General features: G+C 36.9%; 1 protein-coding gene and 1 long non-coding RNA gene across 6 annotated transcripts in view; one reads left to right on the top strand and one right to left on the bottom strand.

The window, feature by feature from the left end:
- Positions 1-11,927, bottom strand: part of ROCK1 (Rho associated coiled-coil containing protein kinase 1) — a 149,219-nt gene extending 137,292 nt beyond the window's left edge. For 4 of the 5 annotated variants that reach the window (XR_013995286.1, XR_013995287.1, XM_081078778.1 and 1 more), the window contains exon 1: positions 10,937-11,927. Coding sequence is in view for 2 of the 5 variants with exons in the window: in XM_081078778.1 (XP_080934904.1) it covers positions 10,937-11,029 (93 nt within the window). In the remaining 3 variants the exon portion in view is untranslated. The remainder of the gene's footprint in view (positions 1-10,936) is intronic. The other variant, XM_081078779.1, reaches the window with a different exon arrangement.
- Positions 11,928-12,114: 187 nt separating this feature from the next.
- The window catches only part of LOC308510007, a 40,779-nt gene continuing 34,250 nt past the window's right edge, over positions 12,115-18,643 (top strand). Inside the window, exons 1-2 of the long non-coding RNA XR_013995285.1 lie at positions 12,115-12,293; positions 16,045-16,948. This is a non-coding gene — a long non-coding RNA (uncharacterized lncRNA). The remainder of the gene's footprint in view (positions 12,294-16,044; positions 16,949-18,643) is intronic.

Genomic DNA, 18,643 nt, shown 5'->3' with positions numbered 1-18,643 from the left:
GAAGTCCTTATCCCAGGACAAGTTATAAAGACATATAAAATGATGCTAATGATAGCTAAAATTTACTAAGTGCTGGCAACTATGCAAAGTACATTGCCTGCATTATCACATTTAATATTTCTAATAGCCCTATGATTGGGGCGGCTGGTTAGCTCAGTTGGTTAGAGCGCAGTACTCTTAACAAGGTCGCCAGTTCGATCCCCACATGGGCCACTGTGAGCTGCATCCTCCACAACTAGATTGAAACAACTACTTGACTGGGAGCTGATGGGTCCTGGAAAAACACACTTAAAATAAATTTTAAAAGTTTTAAAAAAAAAGTCCATGATTAATCCTGTTTGGAGATGATGTGTTTGAGTCCTAAAAAAGTTAAGAACTTTGCCCAAAGTTACAAGGCAAATTAAGTGGCTGCTTTGGATGCGATTAAAAAGGAATGCAGACTGATGCAGCCACTATGGAAGGCAGTGTGGAGGTTCCTCAAAAAAATTACGAATAGAATTACCATATGACCCAGCAATCCCTCTCCTGGGTATCTACCCAAAAAATCTGAAAACATTTATCCATAAAAACAAGTGTGCTCCAATGTTCATTGCAGTTTTATTTACAGTGGCCAAGACATAGAAACAACCAAAGTGTCCTTCGATAGATGAATGGATAAAAAAGTGGTATATACACAATGGAATACTATTCGGCAGTAAGAAAAGATGAAATAGGACCATTTGTGACAACATGGATGGATCTTGAGATTATAATGCTAAGCAAAATAAGTCAGACAGAAAAAGCAGAGAACCCTATGATTTCACTGATATGTGGCATATAAACCGAAAACAAAAGAACACGACAAACAACTGCAAGAACAAAAACTCACAGACATAGCCCATAGTTTAGGGGTTACCAGAGGGAAAGAGGGAAGCGGGGAGCGGGGCACTAGAAGAGGGTAAACGGGGTCTAATATATGGTGATGGAAAGAGAACTGACTCTGGGTGGTGAACATACAATGTGAGATATAGATGATGTAATACAGAATTGTACACCTGAAATCTATGTAACTTTACTAACAATTGTTGCCCCAATAAACTTTAATTTAAGGAGAAAAAAAAATCACATAGTCTGACTCCAGAGCCCATCCTCTTAACCACTATCCTATTATTGTCTGCATGGCTCTAGATTACTAGAAATATGCAGAGGAAATACAATTAGGATAAGATACTTTTGGAGTGAATGATAAATACTCTCAGAGTGGATGCTAAAAATCAGAAAAACATTTTTGTTGTCCTAATTTTAAAGTAGTAAAATTTAAGCAATCAATGAAAGAACAACTAGAAAACATATATCCAAAAGAGAATTTCTTGATAAGGTTGACAATTTAAATAAACTTGTATCTAACTTAATTTGAAGATGGTTTCAATTAATAAATACTGTATTATACTCCTAAAGAAAACCAAGGGCTCAGAGAATGGATATCACAAAAGGGCCATACAATTTTTCAATTCCAATTTACAGAGTTAGAGTGTAAAATTCAGGGCTTCAGACATCCTCCTCCTCCACTCAATTTTTCTTTCACTATACCATACCCACATTCTTGGAATTCAAACAAATGTATAATTCTGTTAGTGTTGTTAAAAGTTTTAACGTAAAAAAATAAATGCAAACAAAGTGATGATAAACGGAAATTGGAATTATCAGTATAAAGCATTTTTCTTTTCAAAAATAAAATTTCACAGCTCTATTCATTAAAAAGGACAAGAAGCAATTTCAACCCAGTAGCACTGAGTACTCGTAGTATTCAGATTGTGGTATCAGAATATCATTCCCCACTAGGAAAGAAGTGGCTGATTTCTAAGTTTGAGGCAACAAATGTACAAGATGAGCCTGGGCATCTTATTATACCAAAAAAAACAAGAAAGCTCTATCAAAGATTATTAGAATCATATACAAATAATATGGGTGTCAATGTAAAGAGGCTCCCATTAGTAAAAGATAGGACAACTGAAACATCAGCAAATATGACAAAAATTGACTGAAACACACCAAATATATTTTTAAATGGTTTCCAAAATGCCAAAAATTAAAAGAGATAAATAAATAAATAAATAAATAAATAAATAAATAAATAAATGCTGGGTATATCTTGTTTGGTGACCCTTAAGAATTAGTCAATGGGTTCTTTTGCATACTAGCTTTTCAGGCAATGGGACACCACAGCAGAAAACTGTAAGGTGAAAGGCCAATAAGGGCAGGGAATATACCGGGGGTGCCAAAAAATAATGTACACACGACTTGTGTATCATCTTTTGCTATCAGTATATATAAAGACAATTTTAACAGTTTTTTTCCTTTCTTAAAATGTGTATACATTTTTTGGCACCCTCTGTATATTCTCCTAGTTCCCTTACTGCCAGATCAACATGCTTCTCCTTAAAACCACAGCCCATCAGATAGCCCTCTTCATAGAACTACCCTCCACAACTGCTCTCTTCTCTTGTCCCTTCAGGTCTAGAGGTGATAGCAGCTCATTGTTACTAGTCCCAGGGTACTGCATTATCCCTACAAATTTCTTTAAATATTTTCTATACCTTTGTAAATAGGGTCTTTCTTAAATTTCCCTCAAACTCTACCATGTCTATCACACTAAAGCTCTAAATAACGTACTCTGAAAAGTTGCAATTAAAGAGAAAGACTAAAACATTAATCCTGTTTATGAATTGTATTTCATGGTAAGCAAACAGTCCTATAGATGATAAGTGAAAATTCTTAAGTCCTCTAAATAGAAGAATTACTTTTAATAAATGTGAAAAGAATGGTAAAATGAGAAAATCATTATTTTGATATCTCTAAGGAAATAACTGATTCAGCTAAAGATCAGAAAATGGATGAAACTATTAGATGAAAGGATGATGAAGGACGTTACAGAGGAAGTTATTAAAGACTGCCACCACCTGAACACCCTGATCAACCTTAGCATCACTAAGGGCGGACCAAGCCAAATATATGTGCCTCTTGATGTGATGCAAAAGAAAATACAACCTATGAAATACTCGACTAAAAATTTGAAATACTTAAATAAGCTTTTAGATCTATCAACTAGCAGGAAATATGTAAGATACAGGAGCAAGTTAAATGATATCACAAGGAAACCAAAAGGAAAATCCAGAATGTGAAATACTGCAGTACCAATGACCTAGTTTGCTCAACAAAACAATGGGTGGGAGACAGACGGTGGGGTTAGGGAGCGAGGTTGGAAGAGATGGGGGAGAAGACTGCCCTATTTATTAAAAAGAGACTTAAAAGACCTAACAAATAAAAGCAACATGTGGACTTTGTCTGGATCCAGATTCTAATAAAGTAACTGTAAAAAAGACATTGTTTTAGACAATCAGGGAATCTGAATATAAACTGGGAATTAATGGTACCAAGGACCTCTTAGTTTTGTTAGACTTGATAACACCATTGTGGTAATATAAGAAAATGTTTTTTGTTTTGTTTTTTTTTAAAGATGCTTACTGAAATATGTAAGGGTGAAATGACAATATCTGGGATTTACTTTTAAATATTTTGGCAAGAAAAACGGTGATTGATGAAATAAGTGTGACAGCATTTTGAAAATTGCAGAATCTGGGTAATGGTGATTCACTATGCTACCTTCCCTACTTCAGCGTGTGTTTGAAATTTTTCATTTATCAAATTACCAAACAAAACAAAAATCTGTGTTCCTTTCACTATAACCATAGTTTTCAAACACTTGAATGTGTCTACTTGGAAAAATCCACATCTCGTGCAGAACCCTAGGACTCATCCCCAAAAATTCTCATTTTGTTTGTCTGGACACGGGCCCAGATTCCATTTTTAAGCAGTCCTCAAGCAAATCTGATACAGACAATCCACAGACTCATATCTGAAGATTATACACTTAGACTACTTTACCACAAGTCTTTAAAAATACCCCAAACGTTAAAGGAAAGGCATGATCATATCTCTTACCTCCCCTTCAAGCCTTACCCCACTCCTATCTGCTCATAATTTATCCTCTGTTCTGAGACTATAAATTCCAGGAAAGTAGAGCCCATGTTTATTTTTATTCACCATGGTGTCTCCAGAGTGTCTATCAGAGGGCCTAGCACACAGTACATACCAAATAAAGTTTTGTTGAATGAATAAATGAATGAATAACAGCAAAGAGAATAAAGAAGAGTTAACTGCAGTTCGCTGTTTCAAAATTAGTTTCAGGGAAGTATGAGATAAAATTTCAATTTCTTGCCAAAGGTCAACATAGGAAGTATGAAATAAAGACTAGAAATAAAGTAGGGAATAACAATAATATAATAAAAATTAACAGGAATAAAGAGCTGGCACAGGTTAGTCTACCTTTTAAAATATGACACAAGTATAAAACAACCTCTCCCCTCTCTGAGACATCAAACTTTGGACATTAATTTGTACATCCAACTTCCTACTGTTTAGAAACTATAATGAAATGTACTCTTATATTTCACAAATCCAAACAAGGCAGGTATATTAGAGACGTAAACTATATTTATACATTTTAAAGGAAATACAAATGAATAACTCAATTAGTACTTTCTCTGTTCAAAAGCACAACACCCTATAGTTATGAACAAAAGTCACAAGTGCAACAAAAAAAAAATACATGCCAAATATAACAACTAAAAATTAGTTTAGGATGATCTTCTAAGGCTATATAGCACTAACTCCAAAAGTAGCACTTAAAAAAGATGGCCCCTATTCTTATATTTCTACCCCAACATCATTTAACTTTAAAATTTTTTTCTTAAATAAATCAATGACACAACTCTTAAGTTTTTATGAAAGTATAATGAACAAAGACTCAGAATTTTTAGAGACACAATGGACATCAGCAATTACATGGCCCAACTCTTCATTTTACAAATGGGGAAACTGAAGCCCAGATAAGAAAAAAGATTTACTTGGTTGCACAGAGAGTTAATAGCAAAACAAGGATATGCCAATGCTCTGAATTTCTAGTCCAGTGTTCTTTTCACTACACCATAGCATATTTTTAAAAAGTAAATATTTTCCACTGTGAAATGCAGTACTATCTGTTCATCTTGTACATATGTGTGTGTGGTACCCATCAGCTATGCTCTGCACTTAAACAAAAAGGACGTACCTCTTTTTTAGTAGGATGGGAATGGGAAGTGGAGTTAACAGACTATCTTCAGCAATAGAGCTATATATGTATTTCCTAACATATGGGCTTTTGTGTCATATATCATAATAGAATCTCTAGTTTTTACTACATATAGACAGTATCAAAACTTATAATCGTGAAACAAAACTGTCAAGTTATACAAAATCTAATCTAAAACTGAGAATTTACTCTTTGTTCATTATAAAATTTTACATGCGATGCGGCTCCTTCCGGATTAAAAACATTTCTGACTCAAGAGATTAATGAATGGCCCAATTCATGTCTCAGCTGTTACTCTGAGCCACCTCTCTATACACCCACAGGGTGCTTGTAGTGCAAGAGGGCCTATTTACGGAACACATACTGAACATATAAAAGATACACACAGAAAGAGAGCAAGATAACTACATCTCTACAAACCAGCTCCCAATTGCCTTTCCTAATCAATCTAAATCCTTGGCACAAAGTAGGTATGTTATAAATCATGACTAAATGAACAGTCTCCAAAAGCCCCTCCACATTCTACTGAATCCCATCTAAATGTCTCCATTTTCAGCGATAGTTGGCTTAGACACTTCAGTCAAGTACAGCTGGATTATAAATTTATGGGCATGGCTTGAGGTGCCAAATAAATTACTCTACACTTAGAGAAGACAATAAATATCAACTTCCAGCCTAAGCACAACGACCAACATAACAGGAATACTATAAATAAGACGAAATAATTACCAATTAATGAACACTTACTAAATGCCATATGCTGTGATAATTGCTTTATCAATATTATTTAATCCTTAACACAATCTAGTACTATTATCTCCCCCTTTCCTGAAGATGCAAGCTTTGAGGAGTTAACGCACCAAAAATCATCTAGCAAATACATTGCAGAGCCTGCATTTGAATCCAAATTGAGATCCTATACAAATATTTGCTGAATAAATGGAGTAATTTGTTATTGTTGTTTTAAATTCTTGCAACATATTAACATCAAAACAGTCTGGTCCACACTATCTAGATATGCAACTAATAATACTGGTAACACCCATTAACTCATAAATTATGAATACTGACAGACATATAGCTTTAAGGCCCAGAGAATTACCTCAGGTCTTTTCATTCCACCACCAATACTATAACCCCAAATGTGATCAATTCAACTGACAGGACATACAGAGGAATTATACAGCAATAATCTAGAATCTGTACTGCTAGCCCAAATCTGTTGAAATAATCCAAAGTGTGGCCTAGGACTGTCAAAGTTCAAGTTCACAACAAAAATTCCAGTTGAGTGACAGGGAATGGTATTAATGATAAAACAGATAAGTATATGGGAGAAAGCTTATTTTGGAAAAGGAAGAATCTGAGTGATAACATGACATCTAAATAAAGATGTCTGGTAAGCAGTCATATATTTAGGATTTAAAACCAGAAAAAAAGACTGAAAAATAAAGATTTGGACATCATGGGCACGGAAATGATAGTAGTTGAAGCTATAAGAATGGATGAACTCCCCAAGAGAATAAAGATGAAAATAAGTATTATGGGCCAAGATTAAGGCTGAAAGAAAAACAAATCTGCAACGAGAGGATGGGTCAAGGAAGACCAGAAAGGGGAATTTAAAGAAAGAAAATCTCAAAAACAAACACCTGAAACTTCCTTTAGATTTGCCTTCTACATTCTAGAAAACTGAAAAAAATGGTAGCAACAAAGGTAATAGTACAAAGGTAATAGCAGTGTTAGAACTCCGTATGCACTGTTCAACCAACACTGGTTCCCTTCTCCCCTTTCTACCCACACATTGCTACACATCTAGCAGCTAAACAAAAACCAGAAAAAAAAGTCATGCTCCTAACCTGCATCCTAAAGGAGTGTGCTAAACATCTACAGGCAAGAACCACATTTTCAAGAAATGTATGTGAAACCTGAAGACAAACAGAGAGTGCCAAAAAACTGTATACACATTTTAAGAAAGGTAAAAAACCGTATTAAAATTGTAATACTAAATATATACCAATAACAAAAGATGAATACAAGTCATGTATATACAGTTTTTTGGCACCCCCGATATATACCTAATACCACCCACCTACCTCTGTGCTTGCTTTTTAACTTGCAAGTCATATGCATTTTTTTCCTCTAGAAAAATTAAGACTTAATTAAACTCTGCTCCTTACTGTTCTCAGAGGAACTCAAAACTATTGACAAATTGTTAACAAGCCCTAGATAAAATAACTCTAAGTTAAAAAAAAGTTGAAAAAAGGAAAACAGTTCTTGATAACCATTATAAACTATAACATGGACCATTAGATGATGGACCACTAGGACACTGGAAAGAATCTAACTTAGAAAAAACCCCAGGCTGAGAAATTTGGATGATCTAGGAAAGAAGTGAATAGTTACCATAATATTATTTTGGAATTTGCAGTCTATTTTAGCATCTATATTTGCAATATGAAAAACTGACTTACCTAGTTCTTAAGTTATACGAGTATGTGTTCAAGAAAAGGTTGGATAACCACTTACTAGGGCTTCTTCCAGCTACATTATAAATATTAATATACATTAGTATTTCAACAACAAAAAAGATATCCGATGGGCAAGGTGGTTTAAAAAACATTTGCCAGCAAACATTTCTAAACCCAAAAGGTTTAGGAACTATCATCACCTAAGAGTGGATCTAGCCAAGGAAGGGGAGAATAAACATAATTTGACAATTTTTGATATTACAAAAGAAACCCCTAGAACTTGAGTGTTGCGCATGGCACATAGTAATACGTACTCAATAAATATCAGTTAAATAAATCAACAAAGGCGAAAATAATAGAGAAAGACAATTAATTTAAAAGTATGGTCCATACAGTACAGGACATGTCCAAAGACCAGAGAGGGAAGAGTAAGAATAGACTCACTGAAAAAGGTGAAGCTACCTGATAGGTCATTCTGAATGGTAGAATGAATGAATATTTAATAATACACACAAAATATCATGCAAAGAAAATTTATGCCAGACACTGTAAAACTGGAAAAGGGATTTTATCTCCAAAGAAAATTTTCATCTTTACCAAGTTCAGATTAATAAGGTTAATAAAATTTCAACAGCTATCAATAAACAATTACAGAACTAAACAGAAAAAAGAGCCGAGATTATAAGATTACAAGGTGGGGTGGAGGGGAGAAATCTGTTGACTATTTTCTTTTCCAAATGTTCTTTTAGAAATCCTGGGCTCCAAGATATTTGGTTATCCTAACTCTGAAAAGCCTTGATTGCCTACTTTCTTGACTTTTCTTATTTCTTCAACTTTCATCTTTTGCCCTTTTATCATTGTATCAGTTTCAACTTGCACCTCTGTGCAAATGATTTCCAAATTGTTATTTTTAATTATGAGCTCGGTTTTATATCTCCAACAGTCTACAGGTTATTTCTTTGTAGTTGTCCCAGTATGCCCTCAAATACAGCAAAACTGAAATTAAATTTACCCCCTCAAATATAACAAGTCTATTCTTCTCAACCTATTTCCAAACCTGTCTTTGCTGTTTTCACCAGTTTCCCAACAACCGAGACTCTAAATTTTTAGAATCATCTAAGTCTCTCTCTCTTTGGTTCCCCCTTTTCCTCCCCAACCCTGCCAATCAGGTTCCATCAATTCCTCCTCCCCCGTTCTATATCGCAATTTTGGGCTTCAATCATTTCTGGACTATTAATTTTTTTAAAACTCCCCAATCTCACCCCATCTCTACTCTCTTTCCACATAACCCAACCTTCACATAGCTACCAGATTTATCTTCTCATTCATCCTGGCACAATCCTGTTTACAAATATTTTATAGACACAACATACTGAAGAAAATCTAAATTCCTTAGCCTAACTATTAAATCCTCCACACTCTAACCCCAATTTATCCTTCCAGCTTTATCTTCTGTTCCCCTAAACATGTCATAGCCAGTCATGTCTCCACCCTCTACGTATTCATGCTATCCTCCACTCTCCCTCTGAATAATCTCTCTCTAAATCCTATCCATCATAAAGCATACCCTGGCTCAACTCAGTGATTGCTTCTTTTCAATATCCAAAAACATGTTTATCCATAACAACTATTTGAAATTTATCACATATTTTCTCAACCTGTGAAGTGTTTCGCCTTGTTTCTGTGTATGTATATGTGAGATTAGGACTTGTCTTCCTAAATAGATTAGATTTTCAAGGAAAGAGTCCATGACTTACATTTCCTTGGATCCTTCACATTTCAATAAATCTGTGAGGTTCCCACCAAATGAGGCTAGGAGACAACTTGAAAAAAAAAAAGACTATATATACCCTTCCTGTAATGCTGCTTCATGGAATAAGAGATCAAAAAGCAAAATAAACTCAAAGATACTATATGGGAATTAGATAAATACTAAAAGAAGAATTAAACTTCTTAGAAGTTATAGAAAACCTTACTAGAAAGATATGTTCTAATTCCACTTCTCTCATTCAAAAAAATGTTTTAAATTGTATTAAGCATCAACCCTCCTTTCTGTTTTTCAATCTGAAGAGCACCCACAATGTGGGGTACACATTTCAAGCATACGATTCACCAGACTCATTTCATAGTCAAGGATGTTTAGAGTAATTTTGAAAGCCTTTAGGGGGAAAAATTTTCTTGTAAAACCATACACATTTAAAATATATAGAGGTATGTAGACTAAAATAAAATGCATGTTAATTTTAAACTACATAATTTTCCTGATTCAAGAGATTTCAAATGATATTAATTTCTCTGAATGGTGTAACAGTACTTTGTTCACTTAATCTTAATTCCAAATATTGTGCACATCTAACACTGATTCTGAGGAGGCTCTAAATTACTATCCATACACATTTTCCCTGCAACTTTAGAGATTATGTGGTTTTGTCTGGACTAAAATAGAATTCTTATATAACTTTTAGTTGATCTGTAAAGTAAAAGGAGAAACTCGCTTACAGTTTGCAACTATTGGCATTGGAGGAAACTGATAAAACTTAAAAACTCCAGTCTGTCTACTATGCCATCAAATCACTGATGAATTTTTAAAATAGAATTTTGTCCTTTCATATCATAAACACTTCTTTAGAATGTTTTAAAAGTGACAATGTTAAGCACACCACCACCAAAAAAGGCAAATAAAATATCTGCGCAGTACTTTTGTAAACCAATAGTATCGTAAAAGACGTTAGTATTGTGATTACCTATCATCAGTTTCCCTGGGATTTTACACGTCATAGTCCAGCAAAAAGTTCCTTCAAACTCAGTTCACCTGTGACATTTTGGCTTAAAAATCACTTCCTCAATATCGATTCTCTGTTGTCACTGCCCAGTCTAAAAACTAAACCGATTTACAGGAGCTAAATCGCTGTAAATGAAACGTAGTCTTTCCAATAATACCGTCAAACCGATCACAAAGATTAGTATTACTAAAATCTCCATTCAACAAACTCTATATATGTAGTAATAACTCTGACGTGGTAACTTTGTATATGATGCCTGCCAGAGAGGTTTATAAGTATCTTGTGTGTAATGATGAACGACAGTGGTGAGTACGGTCCGTCCAATGACAAACAGGGCCACGGCATGAGAGTTCAGTAGTACTCCACGATGCTTCGGGGAAAAAACAACAGATTTTGGTGTTATCCAAGATTATGCACGCCTGAAACTTTCTTTTGCCGATAACTAGACTGCAAGCAAGAGAGGAAGGCAAATACGTGCAGAAGCACAGACCCCAGCAACAGAGAACTGCGCTACTTACCAGCAAACAATCCGAATTCACTTCCGATTTGGGATCCCGCAGCAGGTTGTCGATTTTTTCAAACCGAGTCTCAAAACTGTCCCCAGTCGACATGTTGCCGCTACAGTGACGATATCCTCGTACCAGCAGCACCAGCAGCGGAAAGCAATTTCAACCAACTTCCTCCCGCGGTGGGTTAGCGGCCGCGGGGCGGAGGAGCCGGAACCTCAGGGTCACCAGGTGCGCCCGGTTCCCCCTCTGCCCCCTCACTGAGGGGATCTCCGCTCCCCAAACCCCGGGCCGGGGACAACTGCGACCCACAGCCGCTCGTACGCCCAAAGTCGCATCCCACCCGGCAGCCCCTCACGACAGCCGACAGCGCCGTTGCCACCAGCCTCGTCGCTCCGGAGAGGTGCTTCAGCCTAGCGGGCCCCCGCCGCCTTCGCCATGGAGGATTCCCGGGCCCGAGATGGGCAGGAGCGGGGAGAGAAAGAGAAGCAGGGTGGAGACTCCTCCGGGCAGCAGGGGAGGGAGAAGAGGAAAGGCGAACTCGAAGGGCGGGTGCGGAGCTGTGCCAGCTGCCGCAGCCGCCGCTAGGGCCACGGGCCGGGCCCGCTCCGCTCTCAAGCGCTGGAGGCGGTCTATCCCCGCATCCCTGGCTCTGCTTGGCCCGGGCCGACGCCCCGATTCGTCTCCACCAAGTGCTGGTCCCCGCGGAATAGTCTCACTTTCCCATTTTGTCCGGTCGCTGCTGGGGCGTCTGCCGCGGTGTCCGGCGGGGCAGGGCGAGGTCGGTGCCCGATGGAGACTTAGGAAAGGCTGGAGAGCGAGCAGCGAGGAAGACGAGGCGGGTCCGGGCGGCTGCTGATGCGGGAGCTTCTGGGACGCGCTGCGGCCCCGGCTGCGGAAAGGGCGAGTGGCGACGGCGAATGCCTGGGGGGGTGGGGCGAGGGGGGCCGTGAGGGACTAATATGTCCGCCTTCCTGTTCAAACAAACGGAGACCGCCGGCACGGACTGCGCATGCGGGGCGCGGACGTTCGGAAGGGGAACCGGACCGGCCCCGCGCGCCCGCGCGCGCGCGCGCACACGCCGGCGCCTCCGCAGGGCGGGGCGGAGCGGGGCGGGGTGGGACGGAGGGCGGGGCGCGCCCTTGGCCTCGCAGACCGACTGGGAAGGCTGGCCGCGGGGAGGAGCCGACAGGGTGCGGCCGGCGGCGCAGCCCTTGCCCTGGCAGGCTTTGGAGGAACCACACAGGGCTCCAGAGCTGCCGTGGAGGTCCGGGCGGGGCCGCTGCCCGAGCTCTGCTTCTTCTGGGCTGCAGCCGTCTGGAGAATTCTGACAAGAAAGAAAGGGTGCTTGTTGTTATTTTGGAGACAGGTTTGTTTGTTTTTGTTTTTTTAGGCAGGACGCCGTTTTGCTTGCAAGCACCAGTATTTTAGCATCCACGGGGTTTGGGGTACCTCGTCGTCGGTCCTCCATGAACCCCACAACGTTTAACTCGTCTATGATTCCATGGGAAAATTACAAAGCAATGCAGTACTCAGCCCTCTTAAACCGAGCGTGTGTGTCAGGGGAGCATTAAAATAATCACTCCGGAAGATAATAGTCCATAGAAGCCAAGCTCAGTTTAGTTTAAAAGAAAATCTCATAGAAAAAAAAATTATTATTTTTAAGCTATTCATACTACTAGTTCTACACCATTAACACTCCCATTGTAGTTCTCTTCTTGATGTATAATCTTCCCGTTTCAATTTCAAAACGTTCAGTGGAACTTAGAATTGTGATTTTACGAGAACTAATGTAGATAGAACATGTAAATAATAGGCATTTCCTCCTAATTCAATTGCTTCATTGAATGTGGTGTGAGAGAGCATGAAAGACTTGTTACTCAACCTGCTGATAATGTTCTTCACTGCTTTCAGTAGGTAATCTACCTTAATTTATTTGTAATCAATCATAATTTTGCTCAAAGGTCAAATTAAGGGTTGCTAGAAATAGAAAACGTAGATGTTTTACCCCACACTGGAAAATGCTACAGATAAAACCAATTTTATTTCTACATAAAAAGGCTTTATATAGTATGTGAACAGTCCACCAATTTTCTGATGTGAGTCAGAGGTTAGGAAAATGTTAGGTTGTTTGAAAAACAACTATTCTATTTTCAAGGAATACTTAGATATAAAATCCACTGTGTAAATCAAGATAGGAAGTAAGTTCACAAAAATTGTACCAAAGCAACAGCTAGACAAAATTCAGGTATTTCATTAGATGCTTTTGCAATGACTTTTCTTGGCTCCAGTGTTTTAAACCAGTCATGTGAATTAAATTTATTTTTAAGCATAGGGCTTAAAATAAATCTGGCAGTTGCCCTAAATTTCCTAAACACTGTTTGTCCTTTTTTAATACCATTTTTAGGTATTCTTAGGAATTTTGTTGTTTCTCAGAGATTATGAGCATTATGTTGCTTTCCATTTGGACACACGAAAAAGTGCAGGTAGCTACGACAATAACATGAGTGGCACTGATAAATGTAAGTGAGACTGAAAACCAATCTGGCAAAGTTACTAGAAAAATATGTGGGATATATATTACTCATCTGCAAGGTTAATCTGATGATTGTGACCCCTCACTAGTTGTCTGGGCTCTGTATCAATGTTTGGTTTTGTTTTTAAATAGAAAAGTTCTCACCTGTATTATGGTAGAATCATATGACGTTCAAGTTCCTTCCTACTTTAAAATTATATTGTCTAATTGTGACTAATCTTTTCAAAAGCACTGTGGCTATTTGAGATCATCAATAAGATATATATTGAGATCCTAAGTCAATTGCAAAATATTGCTATCATGTATAAATATAATAAAAATGTAATATTAATTTTACAAACTGAGTGCTTACCATGTGCTAAGCTCTAATCCATGTAGTTTATACATAGTCTTTATTAAAACTTCAAGAGATCTCTTCTATGATTATACCTACATCACAGCTAGGGAAACTGAGGTACAGAAAGATATGTTTTTTGCTAAAGGTTATGACAGACCCAGATTGGAACAGAAGTAGTCTGACTTCAATTTCCCCACTTGTAAGTGCTGAGTATACTAACACTATCCAATCCTTATACAATAACAAGTATTTCATAATAGTATTATTTACATTAGCATAGATTTAAATGATTCCATGTAAAAGAAGGAATTATAAAATTTGCAATGTGATCAGTATGATTATAGTCCTTAGGGAAAGATGTGAAATGATTTTACCAAGGTTCAGAATAAAAAGGACCTTAACAATGTTCAGTAACAGTGACTTCACTAGAGGTTCCCAAACACTAGGTCCAAGAAACAGTGGCAGTTCTTGATGGAGTTTTTTCTGACGAGAGCCAAAATTAGAAGAATAAAGACATATTACTATTACTATATGTTTTCATAAAGTAAGCAGTTCTAATTTAAGACTGCTCTTCAGTCTGAAATTCTCTTTACTACTTTTTTTAAAAAAATTAAATGGACTTTCTTTTAAGAAGAAAGAGTAATAGTAAATGGTACGGACTTTATTGTTCTTACTCAGAAATTTTAAAACTACAAAGTTGGCACTCTGCAAATATATAGATTAAGTTAGTTATATCTTAATTTTTCTGGTTTTGGAATTCAAACGTCTGGAAATGTTTAATTCGATGAGACGCATTCTAGGACCTAATGAAGAGACTGCAATACTGAAATAATTTGAATGAGGCGTATTTGGGAAAGATTATGGCAAAATAAGAAAGATTTGGATGTAGACTTGTGTATAGTGAAAGATAATTAAGTTGAGCCTTCCTTGCTTTTGGTTATTTGGTAGGAAATAGAAATTAGTTTAATGTTTATGGTATTTCTTTCATAAGCATTGATGTGGTAGCTAGCCTCCAAAGATGGCAACCAATAACCATATCTCCCAGCATACATGTTCTTATGGAATTCCTCCCTATGTTGAATCTGGGCTGGGGCCTTGTGACCTGCTTTAACCAACATAATGCAGCAAAAATGGCACTGCGTCAGCATCAGGCCTAAACTTTAGAGTTTGCCTGGCAACTAACCATTCAGTACTGTGCGAAGTCCGACTAAATTAAGATTACCGTGGTGTGAGGAAATCTAAGCTAACTAACCACATGAAGAGGTCACATAGAAGACGACTGGGGAATCCAGCAGACCTTGAAAACAGAGACCCCAGATTTATGACCAAGATTGAGCCATTCCAGCAGCCCCTAGCCATTTGAAACACCCAAAATGATGCTACAAGGAACAGAAACAAGCTAATCCCCCCAAGCACTGCGTACTCATGAGTAAATAATAAAATGGTTGTTACTTTGAGCCAATGAGTTTTGGGGTAATTTCTCAGCAAAAGATAAATGAAGCAGTTGGATTTCAGGAAAAGAATTATTCATATAAAGTATGTATATAAATACATATTGAGAGTAACTTTTATACTTTTTAATATTAACCTCTATAGATGAAAGCTGTCCACATGGAGCATTGTAAAGAAATGACAAATTAACTCATGTTTACTGTCTTCACAAAAGTTTGTATAAAACAAATGTAAAATATTTTTTTAATTAAGGAATGCTTCCAGATTTAAAAAATTATTATAAAGTTATCAAATTCCCATATAAACACATTTTTACATGCATTTTTATATTTTCTCGTTTGGTGCATAGTCAGGTCTATTCTGTCTAAAGAATATTCCAAAAATTCAGGTACATACTGTAAATTGCATATCAATTGTAATCCAGTGCCATAAATTGCATGTAATTTCAAAAATGCATACCACAAATGTGTTAAGAATGTGATGTGGCTAAGTTCCTATAGAAACTTTAGCTAGAAAGTACTTACTCTGTTTACCAGAACTTTCCAAAAGGCATTAATTTTTTTTTTAATGTAGAGCAACTTCCTTTGATTCTGAACAACTTTAGTAAACAGAAAGTTGTGAAAATTTAGGTTCACTTCTGTTTTAAGAGGTTGGTTTTGTATGATTAATATTTACCCCAAAATAGTTTATACGTACATATTTTTCTACATCTGAGAAGTGAATCAGGTAGAATATGTTCCTTTACGTAAGAGCACTCCTTTTAAATTCAGCCAAGCATTTCTTTTCTTTCCACAGGACATTCAGGCTTGGGAGTCAGTGTATTTTGACTTTTTAGATCTACTACAGCGTTGGTGCCACTAAAACAGAGTTAGTGATGCCTGCAACTATCAAGACTACAGCAAGGAAAGAATAAGGCAAACTTGAGCACAGTGTGCCCTGAAGGCCTTCTCCTGACTCAGCCTGGAATGCCTTCCTCTAACATCTGTTTTTTATTTCTTAGAAGCTGCTGTTCCATTCAACTGCAAAAATACTTGCATTGACCCTAGAAACAGAATAGAGAAACAGATTTCTGTAAAACAACTACTTCCCTGCTCTATGCCATTGCCATTTTGGGGACCCTACTGTTACCACACTCACATACCCAAGCATGCAAATGACTAATATTACAATCTATTCCAAGTGTAAGGACTGTTATGTTTGTGCCCCCAGCCCTTGGTTTGGATGTGTGACCAAAGCAAGAGAGGGAAACCCAGATTAAGGAGATAATAACAAAAACACATAGTTGGTCACATACTCTCTCATTTGTTGCAACAGTCTCCTATCCAAATTTCCCCATCCGACCCAGCACCACTCCACTGAGTTCCAAGGCTAAAAGTGCTCTCTGACCCATTGCTTTTTAGGTTCTTACATCTTCCTCTTTAGGGCCCTTAATTGGTGAATTGCCTTTTTTGGCAGTCACTGGCTCTTTACCCAATATCTACTTCCCTTTTTTCATTCATCACAACATTTGTTACTAATCTCAGTCCCAACTTTAAGACTTCCATACCAACGAAACACCTGCAAACAGAAAAATGTCTGTTTCTGGCATTTCACCATTTTTCCCTCCCTTCCATCATTCAAAAACCTCCTGAAGTATAACAGCTTCCCTAAAATCTCTGTAACTGGAAGAGTCACTGATCCCACACCCAACCATCAACATGTAAGTATTACCCATATACACTCTACGTATTCTTTCTTAACCGGGACACTTTATGCACTTTTACCCGTTTTTATTTGCAGTGTAAATAGTCTGCTAGTTGAATTTATACATTTGTTTTTGTTTATGTGTTCTTGTCATTGCTGCTTTATACATGCCCTAGGTCACAGGCTAGGACTTTAAAAGCAATAATCATATTTTTCTTTTCAGTATAAAAATAGTACATGCTTATTTTTCAAACTGTAGAAAATGAGGAAAAGTAAAACAGAGACCAAAAATCACCCACATTCCCACCACTCACTATTGAAAAACTCCAAGTTTTTCTTTTAATTGTTTTCTATTGCAAAAGGATTATACATGATGTGTATAATTCTTGTATACTTTTTTTCAGCTTATATAATTATATAAACTTTTCCTTAAACATAACTTTTAACACCTGCATAATATTCCGTTCCAAAAGTTTACCATAGCTCATTTAACCATTACTGTGTTCATCCTATAAATAGTGCTACTATGAACATTTTTATGTATACAGTTTTTCCTTGAGAATTATTTCCTTAGAAATGATTCTCGGAAGTGGGTCAAAGCATTTTAAACACTTTTTAATGCTTTTGCCTAATTGTTTTTCAAGATAGCAATGCAAGTTTACATTCCCACTATGTTTATGCCCCTTTTTACATCATACTCTCCAGCACTGGGTGTCATTATTAACATCTTATCTCATTGTTGTATTAATGTGCGTCCTTGATTGCTACAAGGTTGTGTATTTTACTCTATGTTTGTTAACTAGTTGTTTTTCTTTTTCTATGAATTAATTTATCATCTGTGCCTATTTATCAACTGGGTCTTTTTCTTATTGATTTGCATGAGCAAATTATACAAGCGTGTGTATACACACACAAACACACACAACTTCTGACAGTTAAGTTCACAAACTGGTTGCAATGATGTTGCTAACCTTTTTTGATATCAGAGGGATTATTCATTATGAATTTGTACCAACTGGACAAACAGTTAACCAAGTTTACTATTTGGAAGTGCTGAAAAGGCTGCTTGAAAAAGTTAGATGACCTGAACTTTTTACCAACAATTCCTGACTCTTGTATCACAACAATGCACCAGTTCACATGACATAGTCTGTGAGGGAGCTTTTAGCCAATAAACAAATAACTATAGTGGAACACCCTCCCTACTCACCTGATCTGGCCCCCAATGACTTCTTTCTTTACCTTAAGATAAAGGAAATGTTGAAAGGAGACATTTTGATGACATTCAGGACATCAAGGGTAATATGACGACAGCTCTGATGGCCATTCCAGAAAAAGAGTTCCAAAATTGCTTTGAAGGGTGGACTAGGCACTGGCAAGGGGAGTACTTCAACTGTAGTGATATTGAGCAATGAAGTATGTAGCACTTTTTCTAGGATAAGTTTGCTAACTTGTCATATATGTGCATGTGTGTGCGCACATATATATGTATGTATATATACGTATGTTTTAAGGATACTAACCTTTGTTTTATAATTGAAAAAAAAATTCCTGTTTTTCTTTATTTAATATTTTGAGTGTATTTTGACAATCAAAATGTTTATTTTTAAACAATTCTGTCAAATCTGTGACTTTTTAAAGAATTTCTTTTATTATTTTTATGTTTAGAAAGTCCTTCTGCCTTTCAAAAGTTTGATATATTGTTCTATTT

The sequence above is a fragment of the Rhinolophus hipposideros genome, assembly GCF_964194185.1.
Source record: "Rhinolophus hipposideros genome assembly, chromosome: 17".
Taxonomy (NCBI): Eukaryota; Metazoa; Chordata; class Mammalia; order Chiroptera; family Rhinolophidae; genus Rhinolophus; species Rhinolophus hipposideros.
The sequence above is the reverse complement of the archived record's forward strand: the minus strand, read 5'-3'. Positions and strand labels throughout refer to the sequence as shown.